Source organism: Rhinoderma darwinii, chromosome 2, assembly GCF_050947455.1.
Source record: "Rhinoderma darwinii isolate aRhiDar2 chromosome 2, aRhiDar2.hap1, whole genome shotgun sequence".
NCBI lineage: Eukaryota > Metazoa > Chordata > Amphibia > Anura > Rhinodermatidae > Rhinoderma > Rhinoderma darwinii.
Window position 1 is genome coordinate 237,749,908 of NC_134688.1, and position 20,053 is coordinate 237,769,960.

At 40.7% G+C, this 20,053-nt stretch overlaps 1 protein-coding gene across 1 annotated transcript in view; it reads left to right on the forward strand.

Moving 5' to 3' along the window:
• SSC4D (scavenger receptor cysteine rich family member with 4 domains) overlaps nucleotides 1-20,053 on the forward strand; it is a 98,474-nt gene that overhangs the window by 56,912 nt on the left and 21,509 nt on the right. Inside the window, exons 3-8 of the mRNA XM_075850424.1 lie at nucleotides 8,095-8,400; nucleotides 9,880-9,951; nucleotides 12,306-12,620; nucleotides 14,219-14,299; nucleotides 14,385-14,459; nucleotides 18,091-18,402. Of these exons, the coding sequence (XP_075706539.1) occupies nucleotides 8,095-8,400; nucleotides 9,880-9,951; nucleotides 12,306-12,620; nucleotides 14,219-14,299; nucleotides 14,385-14,459; nucleotides 18,091-18,402 (1,161 nt within the window). The remainder of the gene's footprint in view (nucleotides 1-8,094; nucleotides 8,401-9,879; nucleotides 9,952-12,305; nucleotides 12,621-14,218; nucleotides 14,300-14,384; nucleotides 14,460-18,090; nucleotides 18,403-20,053) is intronic.

Here is a 20,053-nt window from a genome sequence, read left to right on the forward strand (position 1 = left end):
AAAACTAAGAGCGGTATAAATTAATTTGTGGGAAAGGTGGTATTACTAGTCTTAAACACAATTGTGATAGTTTTTCTTTTTTTTCTTGTTTTTTCGTTTTTCAAGTGGATTTTAGTTTGAATTGGATCCATAAAGAACCTAGTTATGGTGAATCTGTCGAGTCCTAAAAAGACAACATTTAAAAGAGAAATGTACTGAAAATGATCTTCTGATATGCCATAGTTACATGTGAGAAGATGACATTGGTGATGTCTGATCTCGGCCACCACTGTTTTTCAGAATTAAAACACTCTACAGAGGGCTCAAACCCCTTTGACATTGCTCAGAGACTTCTGTTATTGAAAATCTGACACATTCTAAGCCATGACAAAGGTGTTTGAGCTCTTTGTAGAGCCTTTTCATTCTGGAAATCAGCAGTGGTATGGTACAATGTTTTCTTCTCACATGTACCTATGACATATCAGATGACCATTTTCACTGGATTTTGCATTCAAATGTAAATAATATTGAGACTATATACTGATAGACAGAAACATGATGTCTCTTTCTCTGCCAATTGCTCCATACAAATACTGCTATCATTTGCCTTTAGCTGTGGATATTTTAGAAAGGCAGAACTGGCAGCGTTATGGCTACAGTTGCACTTTACAGCAGTGGGAAGATGTTTTACTTGGCGTTTCTTCAATGCCTTCGATATGGGAAAAAAACTACATTCAAATTTACATGTAGTACTTCAATTACCGATTGCCATAAAAGCATTTCTATGAACATTTCCTAGTACGTCTTCTTCAAAACAATGCAACAAAACTAAATGGGGCAGATTTACTAATACTATACAAGTTTTAGACAGTGTAAACGTAGACTAGGCAGTCAGAAGATGCGTCAAATTTTTATAAATTTGGTGCATCTAGCTAGACATGAAAGACAATTTTCTCTTCCTTACACCACCTCTTGGTTTGCTTACTTTAGGCCAAGTTTTGCTGCAAAATTGTGGTGCAATTTTAGTGCACAGTACCACATTTTAATTTCAGTTAATAAATGTGGCGCACAGCATGTACGCCAGCATTCTGCTTCAATTTGAGCCATAATTCTGGGGCATTTTGAATAGTAAATCTGCCCCTATGTATTAATTGTGTATCTTTATGCTGCATATGTGCTGCCAAATGTGGTCTTAATTTTGGTCTTTACGGTAATTATTAATGAATTCATTAGCAGGTTTTAGATCATTCAGCCTAGTAATCTATCTTTGTAAACACATTTGCATTGAGATTTGATCACTGAAATATTATACCTATATAAAAAGTAGTTGTTTTTTTTCGGAATATAGATCTGTAATGGAAATTAGGTAAGCATGTAGCTGCTCTTTGTTATAAGCCTAAATACTGTATATCCCTTCATCCCATATGCATACAATTTATTCATGGTCATGCTTAGATGGTGCTCCCCGAAAATAGCTGATATATTCCAGTAAAGCTTTTTCATGTCACCTAACACAGACATATATGGTGGATTAAAGGATATGTCCTCATTTGTGCAGATTTTCTTCTATAAGACCCACAGGGGATGTTTTTCAAAGGGAGTCATCTTTATATCTGCGCTTGTTGCTTAGACACACTTTATAATAGCACATACAATATAAGGTTGCCAGAAATAAAGCTACGCTCACCTTTTTGGAGGATTTGTTTGGGGCTGAGGGTCTACTAGGGAAATTGCGTATGTGCATTTATCTGTATAAAATATAACAGGGTAAAATGTATATTTTGCATTAGTAATCATAATTTCAATAGAACCTGTTCAATATATGATGATTAGTTGCTTTCATAGTCCCTAGAGCATCCCATAATTGTAAAATAAATCAGATCATTTTATGCCTATTCATCTGTGGGTCTCAAGGTCATACTACCATAGAGAAAGACCCTCCAGCTGCTGTGGGGCACATCAAGAGGAGCTCCATCTCCAATTGCCCCATACCCTTTCCACATGGACAGTATGACCCTGTGCAGACCTAGAGCAATTACAAATACTGCAGACCTCTCCTTCTCCACAGACACCAAAATTTTTCAAAACTCCACAGTCACCAAAAGGGTTTTATTTCGGGACTTTATCCTTAGGATAGGTCATCAATATTTGATTGGTGGGGTTCAACTCCTGGCACCCCCACAAGCAGTTCATTGTTACTACAGGCATAGCCACAACCATATGTACGGCTCTGTGCCTGTGTGAACAATTAGCATCATGGCCCCCATCGATCAAATATTGATGGACTAACCTAAAGATAGGCCATCAATATTAAGTCCTTTTTCGCCATTATGCTTTTTGTTTTATATGTCAATATTTAAATAAAGCGGCTTAGAGCATTAAGCTCTTATATTTAGCGGTTAATAGCGCTCGTGGCATCTAAGTGATTGACAGAGCAAGGGGCTCCTGCTGTACCCCATCGTCCTCCTGCAAGCGAGAGTGCAGTGTATTGTACAGGAGTAAAGGCCTTAAAGACGCTCTGTCACCAGATTTTGCAACCCCTATCTGCTATTGCAGCAGATAGGCGCTGCAATGTAGATTACAGTAACGTTTTTATTTTTAAAAAACGAGCATTTTTGGCCAAGTTATGACCATTTTTGTAGTTATGCAAATGAGGCTTGCAAAAGTCCAAGTGGGTGTGTTTAAAAGTAAAAGTCCAAGTGGGCGTGTATTATGTGCGTACATCGGGGCGTTTTTAATACTTTTACTAGCTGGGCGCTCTGAAGAGAAGTAACATCCTCTTCTCTTCAGAACGCCCAGCTTCTGACAGTGCAGATCTGTGACGTCACTCACAGGTCCTGCATCGTGACGGCCACATCGGCACCAGAGGCTACAGATGATTCTGCAGCAGCATCGGCGTTTGCAGGTAAGTAGCTACATCGACTTACCTGCAAACGCTGATGCTGCTGCAGAATCAGCTGTAGCCTCTGGTGCCGATGTGGCCGTCACGATGCAGGACCTGTGAGTGACGTCACAGATCTGCACTGTCAGAAGCTGGGCGTTCTGAAGAGAAGTGGATGATACTTCTCTTCAGAGCGCCCAGCTAGTAAAAGTATTAAAAACGCCCCGATGTACGCACATAATACACGCCCACTTGGACTTTTACTTTTAAACACACCCACTTGGACTTTTGCAAGCCTCATTTGCATAACTACAAAAATGGTCATAACTTGGCCAAAAATGCTCGTTTTTTAAAAAATAAAAACGTTACTGTAATCTACATTGCAGCGCCTATCTGCTGCAATAGCAGATAGGGGTTGCAAAATCTGGTGACAGAGCCTCTTTAAGGTTGAAAGAAAAGTAAAAAATAAAAAGTGTTGCAGAAAAAATAAAATAAAAGTTTCATATTATGAAAACAAAAATCTAATTTTCTCCTATTAAGTTCTTTTCAAAAATAAAAACATGAAGAAATCTATACACAATTCGAATCGCCATGTCCGTAATTGCCTGAACTATAAAAGTATCACGTTATTTATCCCACAGGGTGAATGCCGTAAAAAAGAAGGAATTCAAAATTGCTTTTTTTTGGTTACCTCGCATCCTAAAAATAGAATAAAATTGATCATAAAGTCATGTACCCCAAAATGGTAAAACACAAAAACCTCCAGCTTGTCCTGCAAAAAACATACCATTCTACAGCGCCATCGACAAAAGATAAAAAATGTATGGCTTTCAAAATATGGCAACACAAAAACATGATTTTTATTTTAAAAAAAAGTGTAAAACATAAAAAAAAACTTTACAACTTTGGTTACACCGTAATTGTACTAAACTGCAGCATAAAGTTAACATGTCCTTTATACCTCACGGTAAACGCTGCAAAAACTAAACGCAAAAAGTTAATAAAAGTTTTTCAATACATTATATGGATCCCAAAATGATGCCAATTAAAAAATACAATATGTCTTGCAAAAAAAAGCCCTAATAGTAATACCGATGGAAAAATTAAAAAAAGTATGGCTCTTGGAATGCAATGATGCAAAATGATGGCCAAGAATATTTTATACGCCTAGCATCTTCTCACACAAAATCCCACAAAATAATTGGTTAGACCCCACAGGTAGATGCCGTAGATCAGCGGAGATTATGATGTTTTGGTGTCTTGGTGCTACATATGGGGTGAAGATTACTGGAGCTAGGACAGTTTGTATAATACCCCATTGTACCGCACAGCCATGTCCATAAGTGCAGAACAGAAGCGAACATTCCTTCAGTCTTAAGAAGTGGTTTTTAAGGCCCTAATATGTGGGAACCAGGAAGGGGTGGGCTTAAGCACATCTGTACTAAATCATCATCTCCGTTGGAAGCGCTCCTGCCCATATTGTACCAGGGCAACACTTTCCCAGCAAAGCTTTCCAAACTGCAAAGACGGTAAGGACTCAAAAAAGGGGGATAAGAGAGGACATAATTTATAAGTGCGACAACTGCCACGAAAAACCTGGCATGTGCATAAAGGATTGCTTTAAAGCGTACAACACATCTATGGATTATACATTTTATTATTATTTACCCCATTATTATAAAACCTTAAAATGCCCTGATATACTTAACACAGCTTACATATTCCCCCACATTATAAACATTAAATGGGTTGTCCAATCCTAAGGAATTGATGACCTATCCTCAGGATAGGCCATCAATACCTCATCGGTCGGGGTCCGACTCCCAGCACCCCCGCCGATCAGCTGTTTTGAAGGGGCCACAGCGCTCGTATGAGCGCTGCTCCATTTAATTTCCTTTACTGCTCACACTGTGAATCGACACTTTTAGCGGCGGTTCACAGTATTACAGCTTTTTCCCATTAAAGCGAAAGGGAGAAGGCTAAAACTATGTGAACCACCACAGCACGCGTGTCAGCGATTCACAGTATGAGAAGTAAAGAAAATGAAGAGGAAGCAGCGCTCGTACGAGTGTTCCGGCACCTTTAAAACAGCTGATCGGGAGTCAGGCCCCAACCGATGAGATATTGATGGCCTATCCTGAGGACTGGACAACCCCTTTAATACTAGTAAAAGTGTTTATGAGGTATGTGTCTCCAGCGGCACAAGCTGGGCACAACATATTTGGCACTGAAATGGTATATCTGTGGAAAATTTGCAGTTTTTACTTTTTACTGTTGTAAAATCCATTGAAAAGTAATTTATGGAAACAGCTGTGGGGTTAAAATGCTCACTACACTTCTAGAAGAATCTCTTGATAATTCCACTGCACTGGTACTTCAGGGGCTTTGCAAATGTGACATGTTGTCTGCAAACCATTCCACCAAAATCTGTGCTCCAAAAACCAAATGGCGCTCCTTCCCTTCTGAGCCCTACCGTGTGCCCAAACAGCAGTTTACAACCACATATGGGGTATTGCTGTAATCGGGAGAAATTGTGCACAATTTATGAGGTGCTTTTTTTCCTATGGGGTGCTTTTTTTTTCCTTTCTTGTGAAAATGAAACATTAGAACTAAAACTACATATTATTGAAAAAAATTTAAAATGTTCAAATCTAATAAATTTCCTAGAACACATGTGGGGTACAAAATGCTCACTGAACACTTAGATTAAGTCCTTGAGGGCTGTAGTTTCTTAAACTGAGTCACTTTTGGGTGTTTCCACTGTACTACTACCTCAGGGGCTGTGAAAATGCGACATGTCATCATAAAACCATTCCAGTAAAATCTGCGCTCCAAAATGGCGCTCCTACCCTTCTGAGTCCTGCCATGTGCTAACAACAGTTTATCACCACATGCAAGGTATTTCCGTGCTCAGGAGAAATTGCTTAAACATTTTTGGGGTACTTTATCTTCTGAATTCTTTGTGAAAATGACCATATTTGTAAATTACAAAAAGATTTATTTAATAATTTGTTACATTTATATTGCAGTTTATTATGATTTTTATTAAGCCCTGTCTCTGGCACAAAGAGACCTGGGGACCATCCTTCTGTCTAAAGGCTTAGATGCCGCAGTCGCTATTGACACATTTAAGTGGTCAAACGGCTGGGAGCTGAGTTATTTAGGTGTTTAAATAACCATTAGAGATGAGTGTCAGCTGTAATCACCCGCATGTGCATGCTGTAAAAAAAAATTTAATTCACAATGTCAAAATTGCTGTTTTTGGTCACCTCGTTTCCTCAAAAAAACAATGAAAACTACAGTTTGCCCCACAAAGAACAAGCCCTCACACTGCTTCTTCAAGGGGAAAATGAAAAAGTCATGGGTCTCAAAATATTAGTTACATAATATGGTTGAAGAAAGACATATGTCAATGAAGTTCAACCAACTGTTCACGTGCTGAACTTCAAATCAGCTTGCGCATACCTTACCCGCGTCATAGGTTATACAAGCAAGATAACAAGGGCAGTAAATTGATGGCTATAATAGTAATAAAACACCAAGCCCAAACTTTTATCTCAGAAATATTAGACATGCAAGGAACATTGTTTAATCCACTGAAAACATAGCTAGGATTTAGATAGAATTTCATACCTTTTGCACTCAGTTATATAATATGAATGTCTCCCCAGACTCAGAACATTCCCAAGAAGAAGCCATTTCTACTTTTCTGAAACATCTCCTCCCTACCATCACTGACTCATACTAGGAACAAACGAGATTTAGGAGCTGTACTGTAGCATAAACCATTGATGGTGGGTGCTATCCTCAAAGGAATCTTGACGAAAAACCTCATGCAAACGCCAGACCACAATCCAAAGAAAGAGGCAGCACTCCAGTATAGTAGAAAAATCCAAAATTGAATCACCCAACATACAGGCAACGTTTCACCTTACCATTGAAGGCATTGTCAAGCCTTCAATGGGAAGGTGAAATGTTGCCTGTATGTTGGGTGATTCAATTTTGGATTTTTCTACTATACTGGAGTGCTGCCTCTTTCTTTGGATTTTGGTCATGCACAGCATACTAAATGATAACTAAAACCAAGATAGCGGGGTGTGTGAGTAATATGCCTAGGGTGCTAGAGACCACCATACAGGTTTGCCAACAACCCATATGTAGATCTTACACCCCAGCTTATCTTCCTTAGCCTCCCACCCAAAAACAGCACTTGCACACCGCGACCTTGTGGATATCTGATGACTCTCTGGAAAATGGGTTAACTACTTAAATTCTCTCCTCTGTTATTTGTACTCTTTCATTATATTTCATATGGGAAGTCCTTTGACATTCCCTCCGTGAAAGTTTGGCAACCTTGATATAGGCTTTTGGAAGCCTTCCTGACAATTGCACCTTCTTTTTGTTCTGGTTTTACTGTTGGTTTAATTTACTTGGGTTTGCACATTTTTTTCCATTTTAAACATGCAATTTAATACTCAGCATATGCCTTTACATAAAGAGGGAGATCTATTAAGACTAGCGTTTCATATGTTAGTCTTAATATAAAGATTGCTGGAGTTTGATGTGCCTAATTTGTTAAGAGGTACAAGGATCTCTGGCCGTGCGTGTAGCTGAAGGGGAAATCTATGCTGGATACAACTTCGGTAGATTTCCTTTATAATTTAAGCCAGCTTCTGGGTAACTTTTAGTTAATTTGTCGAGCCATTGTAGACCACTCCCCTTTCGCTAAGCCTTTTTGGGAAAGTGGCAAGCAAGGCACATTTTTTTTTTTTTTTTGCAAATTGCGACTTTTGCAGCATTTGAGTCGATTCTATGCCAGAAAACTGGCATAGAGCATATAAAAAAATTCCCCCAAAGACTTTAAAGCATTTTGGAGTGTAAAAAAATAAATTTCTTAATATGCTTACCTAGCAATTATACACTGTTTTCTCAAGGCTGCCTTCCATGTCCCCTGCCACTCCACTCTTACAATTCTCTGTGCTGACATGTTGCCCAGATGGTGGTTGACTGTTTCAGTGATGACATGGGTGACAAGTCACAGTATAGTAGTAGTGTAAATAGAGGCGTACTAGGGAACTTAGAATGGGGGAGCAGTCCATTATTGTTAAGGTAAGTAAACTGAGTTGTTTGTCATTTTCTTATATTATGCCCATAGGTACTAATTTTTGAACACTAGAAAAATGTTTTAACTTTCAACATATCAACTGTTGTCATACATATGTTCTTGCTTGCAGATATTCGACTAGTGAATGGGGAGAACCACTGTCAAGGACGAGTTGAAGTTCTTTATAATAGGACTTGGGGAACAGTATGTGATGATGACTGGGACATTGTAGATGCCAACGTAGTATGTCGACAGATGGGCTGTGGTAATGCCATTGCTGTACCTCACCGAATCTCATTTGGCCAAGGCACAGGACCTATTTACTTAGACAACGTGGACTGCAAAGGGACAGAATCAGCACTGAGTCAGTGCAGGAGCCTTGGATGGGGGATTCATAACTGCTACCACTATGAGGATGTGGCTGTCACCTGTAATGGTAAAAAGGTTTGGTTTCAGTCTGGCATGAAAAATGGTTAAGTCTATGAATGCTTTTTTTTATGTAAAGAATATTCAATCATAACACGTATGTAAATGTATTTCTGACGTCAATTCAACACTCCAATCACGTTAACATTATTGGTGATATGAAAAGTAAATATTTAATATATAATAATATAGTTAAAGGGGCTCTCTGAAGTTTCAACATTGATGGTCTATTCTTAGGATAGGCTATCAATGTTTGATCATTGGTATCTACACAACCATAATTCTTGATGAGATAAAATGGACAACTGAGAGATCTACCACCTGTTTTCATGAAACCCAACTCTAAACCTCATGGTGAATTGATGTATTAGGCTGGGTTCACACGTGGCGGAATTTCACTTAAATTCCGCTGCGGACACTCCGCAGCGTTAATCCGCAGCGGTGCCGTTTGTCCATTGACTTACACTTTCATTTAGCAGTGTTCGTTTAGACGAGGCGTAAAATTCCGCTGCGGAGCATAGGCTGCGGAGCGGAATTTGGTGTCCGCAGCATGCTCTGTCTGTTGCGGAGCAGTGGCGGACTCATGGCGGAATTTCTCCATTGACTTCAATGGAGAGTCAAAATTCCGCAATGAAGTCCGCAGATATTATGTGTGCTGCGGAGCGTATTGGTTTTACTACCATGACATTTCTTCATTCTGGCTGGACCTATGTATTTCTAGGTCTACAGCCAGACTGAGGAAGTCAATGGGGCTCCCGTAATGACGGGAGCGTTGCTAGGAGACGTCTGTAAATAGTCACTGTCCAGGGTGCTGAAAGAGTTAAGCGATCGGCAGTAACTGTTTCTGCACCCGGGACAGTGACTACCGATCTCAATATACATGTATCTGTAAAAAAACATATAAGTTCATACTTACCGAGAACTCCCTGCGTCTGTCTCCAGTCCGGCCTCCCAGGATGACGTTTCAGTGTAAGTGACGGCTGCAGCCAATCACAGGCCAAGCACAGGCTGCAGCGGTCACATGGACTGGCGCGTCATCCAGGGAGGTCGGGCTGGATGCCGAAAGAGGGACGCGTCACCAAGACAACGGCCGGTAAGTATGAAAATCGTTTACTTTCACTAGGGAAAGTGCTGTCCCTTCTCTCTATCCTGCACTGATAGGGAGAAGGGAAGCACTTTTCCCGCAGTCCGCAGCAGCTAGTCCGCATCAATGTACTGCACATTTTGTGCAGATCCGCAGCAGAATCTGCAACGCAGATTCTGTGCGGCATTGATGCGGACAGTTGCGGAGGAAATCCGCCACGTGTGGTCATGCCCTTACTGTAATAATTGCTTAATGTATCTAAAGAACCACCAAGTATAGAACATCTTACATCATAGCATTCTCAACTGTTCCTCCAGTAGCTCTATTTATTATGCTCTTCATTAGCCAAACAGATTTTATATTAATTAATGTTTTGTTACTATATGATATTTGCTTTTCTTTCAGAGATGTTGCCCACACCTAGTAACAAAGGTCAGATCACAAAATCTTCCTCTGCACCCTCACAAAATGTTCTACGTAAGTAACCATGCTCAGTTGTGTTTTATTGGTGTTTCTAATAGCTTACAATATATCATACCGTACGCTGTGCAGTGAACTTTTAGCTACATTGCTTGATCTTGGGCAATGATCACATAAAGGTCATCCCTGGTTGGCCATGTATGAGATTTATGAAAGTAATATGACACAATAGTTCATAACTTTTTGTAACTATTCATCAGTACCAGAATATTCTAGGACCAAGGGCAGTGTGTCATTGTCCTGTGTCGCCTGAACAATAACAATATGTGCAGCATTACCTTAGCGAGAGGACAAATCATTTGGACTGGTCAACGACGGACCAGCAAAAGATCAATATTTTACTGTACTTCATGTTCCCTTCATTTACTCATTACCACAAAAAGCTAGATGTGTATACAAACTTAAAAGCTCTAGACACCTTTGACTCTTTTTATTTATCTATTTTTGCACTGCATGTATTATTGATTAAAAAAATAATTTGTTTGCAGCTTGTATGTATTCCAAAGCATTACAAGCTGCTTGATGCCATTCACTATCAATTCCATCAGACGAGCACCTTTTCGGCTCACTCTCCAGCCCCTCCTGTCTTCTGAATACTCATCTAAGCTAATTTTCAATCAAATGAAATTGGGGATTGGAATTGGCTAACTGCTGAAGAAAAATATTTTTATTGAAAACCAATTACAAATGTGCCTTTTACCCCTAAAACATGCAATGCAATGCAATGCAAAAAAAAAAAAAACGAAGCCAAGGTTTCAATAGTCTTTATCCCCTTCCTGAAATTTCAGCAGCTGAGCCCACACCATCAGAAATGGTTGTCAGCTATAAACTGCAGCGGCCACTCTACTGGAATGGCGGGGATTGAAGCTAGCTTAATTAACCCCTTAGATGGCACGGTAAATAGCATCTAAGTGGTGTGTATCCCATCAGTCCCTAATAGTCTGCCAGCCAGAATAAATGATAGGCATAATGCACTGCACTACATAAGTAGTGCAGTGTATTATGTAAGTGATCAGAAGTTTTAATCTTCAAGTCCCATAGTAATAAAAATAAATTCTAAATAAAAATTAAAATGTAAGGCTCTCAGAATATGAAGACATAAAAATATGTTGTTTTTTTAAAAGAACTGGGAAAAGAATGGACACCGTGTATCAGTATAATACTGGCCTGTACATAAAAGATTGCTTAAAAGCATCCCCCACATCTATAGATAATTTTACTATTTATTTCCCCTATTATTATACCCTCTTATTATGCCCTGATGTACTCCGGACAGATTATATACGCCCCCACATTATAAACTGAAATACCAGTAAAATTGTGCACCCTCCGTTCTGAGCCCTACAGTGTGCACAAAAAGCAGATTATGTCCACATATATACAATGCCATACCTGGGAGAACCAGCTCAATAATTTATGGGGAGTCTGTCTCTAGTGGCACAAGCTGGCAACAACATATTGGGAACTGAAATAGCATATCTGTGAAAAAATTGCAATTTTTATTTTGCACCATCAAGGCACATTAAATAAAACATCCTAATAAAAAGGAGGCCCGAAAATCTACTAGGTGCTCCATCAGTTCAGAGGCCTGTGTTTCAGTCCAGTAGCACACTAGGGCCACATATGATATCTCTATAAATGGAAGAATAAGGGTAATAAATATTGAGTTACTTTCTCTGTTAACACCTGCTGTGTTATAGAAAAAAATTGATTACAATTTAATTTATGCAAGAAAATTACAATTTCTGTAATTAATTCCCGTAAAATGCCTAAAGGGTTAATAAAAGTCCTAATTGCTGGTTTGAATCTCTGAGGGGTGCAGTTTTAAAAATGGGGTGATTTATGTTTGTTTTTTTAATATATAGGACCCTTAAAGCCACTTCATAGCTGAAATCAATGGTAATGCAAACGGAAGCTATAGTTTCCGTTCAGCTTGCCGTTCATCTGTTCCTCTGACAGAATGGATGAACGGAAACCCTAAACAGAACCTGATGGTGATGTGAACAGACCCTAATGTAGATAAATACGTTTTATCCCTCTCAGGGACTTTCTCAAGTTTGAGATGGATGAAACATTGTATTTATCTACATGGGTGAATAAATCACATGTATTCAAATTCCTGGAGTGCTCTCATCTTTTCTTCTACTTTGCGAGACTTGAACCTAGATCAAGGTCAGATACCCACATCATACTTAAATTGCCAAAGTGTGTGTATGTATATATATATTCCTATCTCGGCAATCATTGCCTCTGGGAAAACTAGGTTCAGATGAGAGTCCTTCTACTGTAAATGTTTTGTTGGGATTATTGTGCATTCTATCTATGACTGATTTACTTATATGTCATTTTAGGAGATGGCAATATACGGTTGGTCAATGGAGCTAACTCCTGCCAAGGGAGAGTAGAAATCTTCTACAGGGGAAACTGGGGTACAGTATGCGACGATGACTGGGGAATGAAGGATGCAATTGTTGTATGCAGACAGATTAGCTGTGGAGAAGCACTGGACTACAAAAGCAATGCTTACTTTGGTTATGGGACTGGTCTAATACTACTGGACAATGTGAATTGTGATGGGTCAGAGTCGTACCTATCATCTTGCTACAGTCTTGGCTGGGGAATTCACAACTGTGGCCACCATGAAGATTCTGGAATAATCTGTGCTGGTAAATGACATTTGCTTTCTAAGGACCATGTTCTGATATATAACAATAGATGCATCAGATTTCCCTGCAGAGATTATCCTGAGATCCTGAAACCATTAAAAATGGATACTCACTTAACTGGAAGTTCACTTTCGCTCACGTAAATATTGTGGTTCATATAGATCAGAGGTGACCAACATTTTTAACCTTCAAGCAGCCCCACAGTCATATACCGAAAGACAATTCCCAAGTTATAAAGCTATTTACGAGACCTGCTCATCCCGAAAGGAATCCAAAAATAATTGAGGTAGCAAACATTTGGAAAAAGTATTTTATTTATGCACCATGCAAGATGTATTAATAAAAGACACTTTTTAAACATTTGCTGCTCCACGTCTTTTTCAACCTTCTAAGGCTGGGTTCACACGACCTATTTTCAGACGTAAACGAGGCGTATTATGCCTCGTTTTACGTCTGAAAATAGGGCTACAATATGTCGGCAAACATCTGCCCATTCATTTGAATGGGTTTGCCGACGTATTGTGCAGACGACCTGTCATTTACGCGTCGTCGTTTGACTGCCTCGGCAAAGAAGTGCAGGGCACTTCTTTGCAACGTAATTTGAGCCGTTCTTCATTGAACTCAATGAAGAGCAGCTCAAGATATACGAGCGTCACAGACGCCTCGTATATTACGAGGAGGAGCATTTACGGCTGAAACGACGCAGCTGTTTTCTTCTGAAAACAGGCTGTCATTTCAGCCGTAAAAGCCAGCTAGCGTGTGAACATACCCTTATGGCTTGTGCCATGACAAACCATATTTATTTTCTTTATTTTTGTGACCTGTGAATAAAAGAGACAACCCCTTTAACCAATTGACCGTGTTATTTACTATATTTAAAGTTTTTTTCCGTTTTGCTTTTTCCAGAAAGCCGACGTAGTGGAGTATGGGCTCATAGACTTTCTATTGAGCCCAATACACCGCTGCATTGATTTCCAGAAAAAGCCGAACAGAAACTAAGCGGCTCAGCGCTCACACGAGCACTTCTGCCGCTTAGTTTTAGTGATTGGTGGGGGTCTCCGTACTCGGACCCCCACCAATCAAAACTTCTGACATGTCACTATGACGTGTCAGAAGTTTTTTGAACATTTAGTTACACTTTAAGGTGGTAAAACAGCTATAGATATTAAAGGGAATGTCCCATGTCATTTTAATTCTATTAATTAATGTAAATCTGTGTAAGATAAATAGTTCATTTTTTTGTAGCTATTTATTTGATGCAGATTTTATCTCCCCATTTAATTAAATAAGGAAAATTCGCAACAAAAGAGCAGCGATTCTGCAGCATAAATTGACATGCTGTGGATTAAAAAAATGAACCGTGAACTTTTTTGGGCAGACTTTTTCTGCAGCCTGTGGGTGACATTGATGGATACAGTTTGGGGACCACAGATCTAGATAATTACTGTTACTCCTGAAATGTATAGTTATGAAAGATGACCGCATACAACAAATTCAGTATTTATATAAAGCCATTCTCTGACTGCATGGAAAAAATCAATAACTAAATCTACGTCTTGTTTTTTTCTCTGTACTGTGTAATAATTGTAATTGTCCAGGTCTTGGCATTTCAACTACAACCCCGAGTACTAATCCTATAGCCCATGAAACTGCAGAGTCATTTACTGACACAGCTACAGGTAAACTATACATTGTTCCATACACTTATTACTATGGTATATCGCTTGATATGCTACTTACTGTCTATTTTCTCACTGTTTGCAGTTACATGGGGAGGAAGTCAACCTTCTCCTGAGATTGATTTGCTCACAACTACATTTTCTCAGCCAGGAAGGAAAAGTAAGTTGTTTCTACTTTTATCTGTCATTTTCTTATTTCTATTTTTTATTACTTATTTCTATATTTGCTGCTATATATAGAAAGTGAAGAAATAGTTTTTTGTACCCAAAATAACCTGATAGCCTGAAGTTTTAAAGTAGAAGTTGTGGAAATCTGGCAGTCCTAACTATAGTGGTCCAGAAATGAAGAAACCGGGTGTATGATTAGTCATAGTTAGTATAGTCATGTAGATGAAGAAACAAGGGATCCTGCCCTTTCTTGAATTTGACAAGTGAGACAATGATCAAGATTGTAATTATAGGGGGTATAAATATTTCACAGTTGCACTCATGTCCTGGTGCTTCAGAGCAGGGCCGGCCTTAGGGGTGTGCAACCTGTGCCATTGCACAGGGTGCATCTCTCCAGCAGGTGAAAGGGGGTCAGGAGCGTAACTAGGAAAGACTGGGCCCCATAGCAAACTTTTGACTGGGGCCCCCCTCCCCTGGGTATCACACAACCCCCCCTGTAGATAGTGCCTCCCTATAGATTCTGCCACACAACGCCCCTATAGATAGCACCATATAGCCCCCTGTAGATAGCGCCATACACAGCCCCTGTAGATAGCGCCATACACAGCCCCCTGTAGATAACGCCTTACAGCCCCCCTGTAGATAATGCCATACAGCCCTCCCCCTGTAGATAACGGCATACAGCCCTACCCCTGTAGATAACGCCATACAGCCCCCTGTTGATAATGCCATACAGCCCTCCTGTAGATAACGCCATACAGCCCCAAATCCCCCCCGTAGATAACGCCATACAGACCCAAATCCCCCCTGTAGATGACGCCATACAGTCCCCCCTGTAGATAACGCCATACAGCCCCCCTGTAGATAACGCCATACAGCCCCCCTGTAAATTACACCATACAGCCCCCCTGTAGATAACGCCATACAGCCCCCCCCCCAAAAAAAGCGGCCTATAGTTTGTCCTACAAAAGACATATATCCCCTATCCACAGGATAGGGGATACATGTGTGATCGCTGGCAGCAATAAGGAGAACGGGGGACCGAAAGTCCCCCCAAGTTCTCCATGACAAACCTCTGACTTCCGGGGTCTGCGCAGTTCAATAAAAATGAAAAGGAGCGCTGGTCACGCATGTGCACAAGCGCGACCAGTGCACAGTTTATTTCTATAGAGCTGCCGACAGACCCCGGAAGTCCGAAGTCTGTCATGGAGAACTTCGGGGGATTTTCGATCCCCCGTTTTCCTTATCGGTGGGCGTCTCAGCGATCCCACATGTATCCCCTATCCTATGGATTGGGGATGCATGTCTTTTGTAGGAATGACGTGTTCAGTGGCGTCGAGCTGTAACAGCGGGTGTCACGGGCCCTCTCATGCTGCGGGCCCCATAGCAGCCGCTACGGCTGCTATAGCGGCAGTTACGCCACTGAAGGGGGCGCTACACTAGCTCCCTTTCCTTGCTTGTGTTTCAGAAGCGCATGGACCCGGCGACTCTGCAGCTGCCTTTCCGCCCAGGCGCTTCTTCTCTCAGTGGCGTCAGTACCGCTGTAGCAGCCATAGCGCCACAGCCTGTGCTGCCTGATGGGTCTGCCCCCCCCCCCCCACACGCTACATTCAATAGTATCTCCGTCCTTAGGACGCAGTCACTATTGAACACTTTAGCAGAGCAGGGAGGTATAGCCCTGCTTTGTCATCTACTAGGCTAAAGGCCTGCAGCCTATCAGGCGTAGGGACAGGATTCCTGCGCAAGCCTGTGTGATGACATCACTGGATCATGCCGGCCTACGCATAAATCCAGTTGTCGGTGTTGTGAAGCAGCTCCGTTCATCGTGGGAATGTGGCCTAGGTGAGTACAATATTTTGTTTGGGGGGCACTGTCTTCAAGGGGGAGTTGGGGGATGTATGGCACTGTCTACAAGGGGGAGGTAAGGGCGTATGGCACGATCTACAAGGGGGAGGTGGGGGGCTGTATGACACTGTAAACAAGGAGGAGGTGGGGGATTATGGCACTGTCTACAAGGGGGAGTTGAGGGGCTGTATAGCACTGTCTACAAGGAGGAGGTGGGGGATTATGGCACTGTCTACAAGGGGGAGTTGGGGGGATTATGGCACTATCTACAGGGAGGCTGTATGGCACAATCTACAGGGAGGCACTATCTACATGGGGGGACTTTGTGTGGCATCCAGGGGAGGGGAGCATTATACTGTGTGGGGGCAACTAAGCGGACATTATACTGTGAAGGGGCACTACGGGGCAATATTCTGTGTGTGGCACTTAGGGGGCATAATACTGGCACTTAGGGGGCATAATACTGTCTGGGCACAATTAGAGGACAACATACTGTGTCCTTGAAGGGGTTATAATATATTATATTATTAAATATTATTATTATACTGTATGGGCAGCTATGGGGGCATTATACTGTATGGGGGCACTAAGGGGGCATTATACTGTGTGGGGGCACTAAAGGGGCATTATACTGACTGTGTTGGGACACTATAAAGGGCATTATACTGAGGGGGAATTATACTTTTTTATGGGGCATATTTTTATGGTGGGTGTGTGGCGCCGAAAGATAATTTTGCACGGGGCACTATCTATCCTAAGGCCAGCCCTGCTTCAGAGGACCCAATGACCGCTCTGCAACATAAGAAGATACCAGTATAATACATGGCATGGTTGGTGGGTTATACTACTAGATTTTACATAAAACACAGAAACATCGAGTTACGTCACAGCTGGGTCCATGCATCGGACACCATGTGATGATTCATGATGCAATGCAAAGGCTGAAATCTATGGCAAATCCACCACGTCTGGACAATCCGCCACATCTGTAGTCACATGTAGCCGATTTTGTTGTGGAATTTTTCTGCGACTGAAAATCAGTTCCATCTTGACCCTCATAGCCCTCAGTTGTGTTCATGTTGTTATTAACCACAATGTAATTTGTTTTTTGTAACATTAATCATAAAACTGATGTTATGTCCAACATATTTTGATAAAAGGGTTGTGTCTTACAAACCAAGCAAGGACTATACATTTTCCACTGAGAATTTATTTGTCATTTATGAATTTATGTTCACAGACAGCAAAATATATTTCCCTTCGAAAATAAAATATGAATCCAGTAATTACAATTTCTAAATTTGTAATGCTACGTGCAGCTGTTTCAACCTTATTAGGTCTCATGAGAAACATAGAGGAAATGGCTTATACATTGTAGAACTTGTAGTAGACTCATGTACATTATGTCAACTACTGCTGTTAGTGTCAGCAGATCAATTATAACAAAGGATTTGTAATGGAGTCTTCTTCAGCTTGACTAAGCCTTTTTGTGATTACTATAATTCAATATAAACAGAACTCCATTTCCCAAGACGCAGCACCTACATACTATAATGGCGATGTAACGGCGGCATTGTATAGCATTATCATATTAGCCTGTTTCCTGTCTTGAAAATCCATTATTGTATACACCTAACTATGCATCAGTACATTCTGCAAAAAAAGAAAGCAAAAATAAAAACATGTTTTACTTTCCTATTGAAGAAAAAGAAAAAAAAAATGGAAGGAATATTGATATCATTTCATTGTATTAATTGCTTTTACTTTTTATCCACCAGGTGGCAGCATTAGACTAGTAAATGGAAACAGCAGCTGTCAAGGAAGAGTGGAAGTTCTCTATCAGAATACTTGGGGAACTGTATGTGATGATGACTGGGATTACAACAACGCACAGGTGGTTTGCAAGCAGATGGGTTGTGGTCCTGCCATTGTGGCTACAACTCTTAGTTATTTTGGCTATGGCAGTGGTCCCATCCTCCTTGATAATGTAGATTGTGTTGGTACAGAGAAAGACCTAATCGAATGCTTCAACCTAGGTTGGGGGCAGCATAATTGTGGACATCATGAAGATGCAGGTGTAATCTGTCAAGGTGAATATCTTACGTTTGTGTGCGATAGGAAATGCATGACTCAGGATCTTTTTGTCTTTATAATTAAACCATGTAACCAACAGAAATCTCTAGGAATGTGACTGTAGACCTCTCAACTCCCCACTTTTTTTCCGGGATAATGCATATGCAAACATATGCGTCAGTATACCCCTAACAGGATATGAACGTATCTTAACATATCCAGTTTCTTCTCCATGGTGTCAGTGGTGTCAAGGCCAGCTCCAGGTTTATGTGTGCCGCCATACAGTGCCTAAACGAACCCTCTATAGTAGAGGGATGCCAGGCGTCCAGGCTCAGAAGAGTCCCACTCGTATGGTCATGTACAGCTTTTTTTTTATTTAATCATACGACAAAGCAAACCCTACTTTCCACATGACTGAAATGAAAAAGAGTTAACCAAGCATTGTTTGGTAGACCAGGTCCCTGCCTGTAAACTCCCATGGGTTTATGTCACTTTTTTGTTTCTCCAAAACATGTATGTACCATATTTTATAGCTGCTTTTGGTCTGACAGCTGTCTCCAGTGAAATGAGTAGAAACACTAAGGCCTTATTCACACGAGCATTGAATACATCCGTGTAATGGCCGGTAAAACAACGGCCGTCACACAGACGTATGTATTTTAAAGGGGCCGTTCACACGGCCGTTGTTTCACTGGACTGAATGTGAAGGGTTGTTGAAAAATAAAACCTGTCCTATTATCTTCCGTTTTCACTGATCCCTCCATAGGCTCAAGTCTATGGGGATCCGTGAAAACAGGACCCGCACGGGAGTACCTCGGACGTGAAAAATGTCACGTTTTTCACGTCCGAGTTCCCTCACGCTCGTGTGAATCTAGCCTAAAGCTTATGTTCAGGCTGAAAAAATACAAGGCTGATTTCAGGGGAAAACAGTCTAAAAAATCCAGATGGTTTTTGTGATGTTTTGGTTTTTTTTTTAGCATTTTTGAGGCGTATTTTTTAAGCATTTTTTTTTGTGTCAATGGGAAATGAGAAAAATTAATTAGTAAAACGCTTTAAAAAAGTAACATATCACTTATTTTTTACGAAGCATATTTTTACGAGGCGTTTTTAAATTCGGCACCGTAGAAATACATTACGTATGAACTACACAATGTTATTTCCCATTGAAATGTCTGCAGGCATATATCGGAATGTAATAGAAGCGTTTTGCATTAAAATATGCTGCGTGAACATGACCTAAGAGCAGAGATTGTATTTCATTCTACTTCCTATGTGGACTGTCATGTCAGCGTGTAAACAGGTAGAGGAGGCACAAGAGAGTAACATACATAAGACTGACAGACCGGGTGATAAAGACAGTTTTTTGTACAGTGGTAGCACCTTTCTGTCCTTAGTTGCAGTATAAAAAGAAGCTCTGGATTACAAGATGCTGCTCCTGGGGAATGAATGTGGAGCCGCCAGGTAATCAGAGGCAGCAAGAAAAAAATCTTGGGTACATTCCCCAAGTGCCCAGGGCTTGCGATGCCAATGTGCATCTCTTAATAAGTGAATTATTCTTGGAGTTTTAGAGATTCTTAGAAAAGAGGGACATTTATTACCACACGTTAGTTTTATTATTTGGGTGGAGTGGAGCTTTAAAGTATTCCCCTTTAATAAATGTTTATTGCA